Source organism: Passer montanus, unplaced genomic scaffold (genome assembly GCF_014805655.1).
Source record: "Passer montanus isolate IOZ18808 unplaced genomic scaffold, ASM1480565v1 scaffold1060, whole genome shotgun sequence".
In the NCBI taxonomy this organism is placed as follows: domain Eukaryota; kingdom Metazoa; phylum Chordata; class Aves; order Passeriformes; family Passeridae; genus Passer; species Passer montanus.
The window spans coordinates 1,715-5,888 of record NW_024357171.1 but is presented as its reverse complement, the minus strand read 5'-3'; the positions used below and the strand labels follow the sequence as shown (position 1 = coordinate 5,888).

The following is a 4,174-nucleotide window of genomic DNA, read 5'->3' as shown; positions in this document are numbered from 1 at the left end:
GGTGCCAGGGCACTCTGGGGGGGATTGGGGGGGTCTCTGGGGGTCTGTGTGATGTGGCGTGGGTCTGGGGGTCTCTGTGTGTAACTGGGGAGGGGTCTCGGGGCCCTGACCCCCCTGTGCCCCCTCCCCAGACGAGGAGCTGGAGGACTGCGTTGTTGTGAGAGGATCCCTCTGTTGTTTTGGGGGGGGTCTCTGTGTTTTGGGGGGGTCTCAGGGGTCTCTGTGTTGTGGTGGGGGTCTCTGGGGTCCCTGTGTGTAATTGGGGAGGGGTCTCGGGGCCGTGACCCCCCTGTGCCCCCTCCCCAGACGAGGAGCTGGAGGACTGCGTGTGGGGGGTTCTCTGGGGGTCTCTGTGTTGTTGGGGGGTCTGTATGTTTTGGGGGGGTCTCTGTTGTACTGGGGGGGTTTCAGGGGTCCCTGTGTGTAATTGGGGAGGGGTCTCGGGGCCCTGACCCCCCTGTGCCCCCTCCCCAGACGAGGAGCTGGAGGACAACCCCAACCAGAGCGACCTGATCGAGCAGGCGGCCGAGATGCTCTACGGGCTGATCCACGCCCGCTACATCCTGACCAACAGGGGGATTGCCCAGATGGTGCGGGACCCCCGGGACCCCCGGGACCCTCCCCAAATCACCGAGACCCCCAGGGATCCCCCCAAATCCCTGAGACCCCCCTGAGCCCACCCAGAGACCCCCAAACCCACTCTGAGCTCCCTGATCCACACCCGGTGCATCCTGACCAACAGGGGCATAGCGCAGTTTTGGGGTTTTGGGGGGTTTTTTGGGGGATTTCTTTGGAGTATTTTTTGGGGGTTTTTTTGAGATTTATTTGGGGATTTTTTTTGTTTCTTTTGGGGTTCTTTAGGGTTTTTTGGGGGTTTCTTTGGGGTTTCTTGGGGTGTTTTGGGGTTGGGATCTCTTTGGGGTTTCTTTGAGGTTTTTTGGGGGTTTTTTGGGGTTTTTGGGGGGGATTTTTTAGTTTTTTTGGGGGTTTTATTGGGGTTTCTTTGGGGGTTTCTTTGGGGTTTCTTGGGGTGTTTTGGGGTTGGGATGTCTTTGGGGTTTCTTTGAGGTTCTTTGGGGGTTTTTTAGGGTTTTTGGGGGGGATTTTTTAGTTTTTTTGGGGGTTTTATTGGGGTTTCTTTGGGGGTTTCTTTGGGGTTTTTTGGGGTGTTTTGGGGTTGGGATCTCTTTGGGGTTTCTTTGAGGTTTTTCGGAGTTCTTTTGGGGTTTTTTTTTTTAATTTTTTTTGGGGTTTTGGGGGGTTTTTTGGGGGATTTCTTTGGAGTATTTTTTGGGGGATTTTTTGAGATTTATTTGGGGATTTTTTTTGTTTCTTTTGGGGTTCTTTAGGGTTTTTTGGGGGTTTCTTTGGGGTTTCTTGGGGTGTTTTGGGGTTGGGATGTCTTTGGGGTTTCTTTGAGGTTCTTTGGGGGTTTTTTAGGGTTTTTGGGGGGGATTTTTTAGTTTTTTTGGGGGTTTTATTGGGGTTTCTTTGGGGGTTTCTTTGGGGTTTTTTGGGGTGTTTTGGGGTTGGGATCTCTTGGGTTTCTTTGAGGTTTTTTGTGGTTTTTTTGAGGTTTTTTGAGGGGTTTCTTTGGGGGTGTTTCTTGTGGGTTTTTTGGGGTTTCTTTGGGGATTTTGGGGTGTTTTGGGGTTGGGATCTCTTTGGGGTTTCTTTGAGGGTTTCTTGGGCGTATTTTGGTTTTTTTTGGGGTTTCTTTGTGGTTTTTTTGGGGTTTCTTTGGGGATTTTGGGGTGTTTTGGGGTTGGGATCTCTTTGGGGTTTCTTTGAGGGTTTCTTGGGTGTATTTTGGTTTTTTTTGGGGTTTTTTTGGGTTTTCTTTGTGGTTTTTTGGGGGGATTTTTTGCGTTCTGGCTCCCTGTGGGGGTCTCTAATTTGGGGCGGGGGTCCCGCGGCCCCCAGGGCTGTCGGACATCCCGGGGGAGGCCATGGTGAAGCTCTACTGCCCCAAGTGCATGGACGTGTACACGCCCAAGTCGTCGCGGCACCACCACACGGACGGCGCCTACTTCGGCACCGGCTTCCCCCACATGCTCTTCATGGTGCACCCCGAGTACCGCCCCAAGCGCCCCGCCAACCAGTTCGTGCCCAGGTCAGGGAGGCACCCAGAAAAAATGAGATTTATGGGGAAAAAAAACGGGTGGAAAACGGAAAAAAATGAGAATTTTTTAAAAAAATCCCGTTGGAAACGGGTCCGGGGCTTGGAGAAATTTCAATGAAAATTTCAATGGAAAGGAGAAGAAAATTCAGGGAAATAAACCCAAAAAAACCCCAGATTTCGGGGAAAAAAATCCGATGGAAAATGGAAAAAAATCAGGATTTTAAGGAAAAAACGCTGTTGGAAATGGTTCCGAAAACCCCAGTTGAAATGAGCTCAAAATGGAGGGGAATGATCCCAAAAAAAAGCTGCCAACCAGTTCGTGCCCAGGTCGGGGAGGAACCCAGAAAAAATGGGATTTATGGGAAAAAAAACGGGTGGAAAACGGAAAAAAAATCAGGATTTTTTAAAAAAAATCCCGTTGGAAATGGCTCTAGGGGTCAGGGAAACAACCCCAAAAACTTAAATGGGAATGAGGTGAAAATTTAAAGGAATGACCCCAAAAAACCCCCAGAATTCAAAAAAAACCAAGTTTCGGGGAAAAAAACCAGGTGGAAAACGAAAAAAATTCAGAATTTCAAAAAAAATCCCATTGGAAGCAGCCCTGAAAACGCCAATGAAAAAGAGGTTAAAATTCAGGGGAATGATCCCAAAGAACCCTGCCAACCAGTTCGTGCCCAGGTCAGGGAGGCACCCAGAAAAAATGAGATTTATGGGGAAAAAAACGGGGTGGAAAACGGAAAAAAATCAGGATTTTAAGAAAAAAATCCCGTTAGAAATGGGTCCGAAAACCTCAATGGAGACTGGGTCAAAATTCAGGGGAATGAACCCAAAAAAACTCAGAATCCCTGAAAACACCAGCTGGAATTCAAAAATAAACCAGGTGGAATTCAAAAAAATCTCAGGAATTTAAAAAAAATCCCGTCAGAAACAGCCCCGAAAACCCCAATGGAAACGAGGTTAAAATTCAGGGGAATGAACCCAAAAAAACCCCAGAATTCCCCCCAAAAAACCAGCTGGAATTCCAGAAAATGTAGATGGGATTTAAAAAAATTCTGAGATCCTGAAAAACACAAGCTGGGATTGTAACAAAAAGCGAGGGCTTTTCCCCATTTTCTCCCCAAAAATCCCCTTTTTTCCCCCCCAATTCCTTTGTTTTCAAATATTGTCGTTTCTCCCTCAATTCTTTACCCAAAATCTCTGTTTTTTCCCCATTTTCTCTCCAAAATCCCTTTTTTTAAAAAATATTCTCATTTCTCCCTCAATCCTTTACCCAAAATCTGTTTTTTCCCCATTTTTTCCCCAAAATCACTTTTTTTTGGAAATATTTATATTTTTTCCTAAGTAATTTACCCAAAATCTCTGTTTTTTCCCTGTTCTTTCCCCAAAATCCCTTTTCTTTGAAATATTTTCATTTCCCTCTCAATTCTTTACCCAAAATCTCTGGTTTTTTCCCCATTTTTCCCCCCAAATCCCTTTTTTAAAAATATTTTTATTTTTTCCTAAGTAGTTTACCCCAAATCTGTGTTTTTTTCCCCAAAATCCTTGGATTTTTTTCAAATACTGTCATTTCTCCCTCAGTCATTTACCCAAAATCTTTTTTTCCCCCAAATCCCTTTTTTAAAAAAAAAATTTCATTTTTTCCTAGGTAATTTACCCAAATCTCTGTTTTTTCCCCAAAATCCTTTTTTTTTTTTGAAATATTGTCATTTTCTCTTCAATCCTTTACCCAAAATCCCTTTTTTTTTCCCAAATATTCTCATTTCCCCCTCAATCCTTTACCCAAAATCCCTTTTTTTTTCCCAAATATTCTCATTTCCCCCTCAATCCTTTACCCAAAATCCCTTTTTTTTCCAAATACTGCCATGTTCCCCGCAATCCTTTACCCAAAATCTCTATTTTTTCCCCCAATTTTCCCAAAAATCTCCATTTTCCCCCAGGCTCTACGGGTTCAAGATCCACCCCATGGCCTACCAGCTGCAGCTCCAGGCCGCCAGCAACTTCAAGAGCCCCGTCAAGACCATCCGCTGAGGGACCCCAAAAACCCCCCCCCCG

At 45.8% G+C, this 4,174-nt stretch overlaps 1 protein-coding gene across 1 annotated transcript; it reads left to right on the top strand.

Annotated features, from left to right (window-relative positions):
• The first annotated feature begins 1,865 nt into the window (after positions 1-1,865).
• Positions 1,866-4,157, top strand: CSNK2B (casein kinase 2 beta). Its single transcript, XM_039721623.1, has 2 exons — positions 1,866-2,113; positions 4,060-4,157. The coding sequence occupies exons 1-2, from the start codon at positions 1,950-1,952 to the stop codon at positions 4,148-4,150; spliced, it is 255 nt and encodes an 84-aa protein (XP_039577557.1). The 5' UTR covers positions 1,866-1,949; the 3' UTR covers positions 4,151-4,157.
• Positions 4,158-4,174: the final 17 nt, after the last annotated feature.

Bases quoted from the DNA above. Each gene is read 5' to 3' on its own strand.
- CSNK2B (XM_039721623.1), top strand. From the start codon at position 1,950: ATGGTGAAGCTCTACTGCCCCAAGTGCATGGACGTGTACACGCCCAAG. The intron at 2,114-4,059 runs GTCAGGGAGGCA...ATTTTCCCCCAG, and splicing joins GCCAACCAGTTCGTGCCCAG to GCTCTACGGGTTCAAGATCC.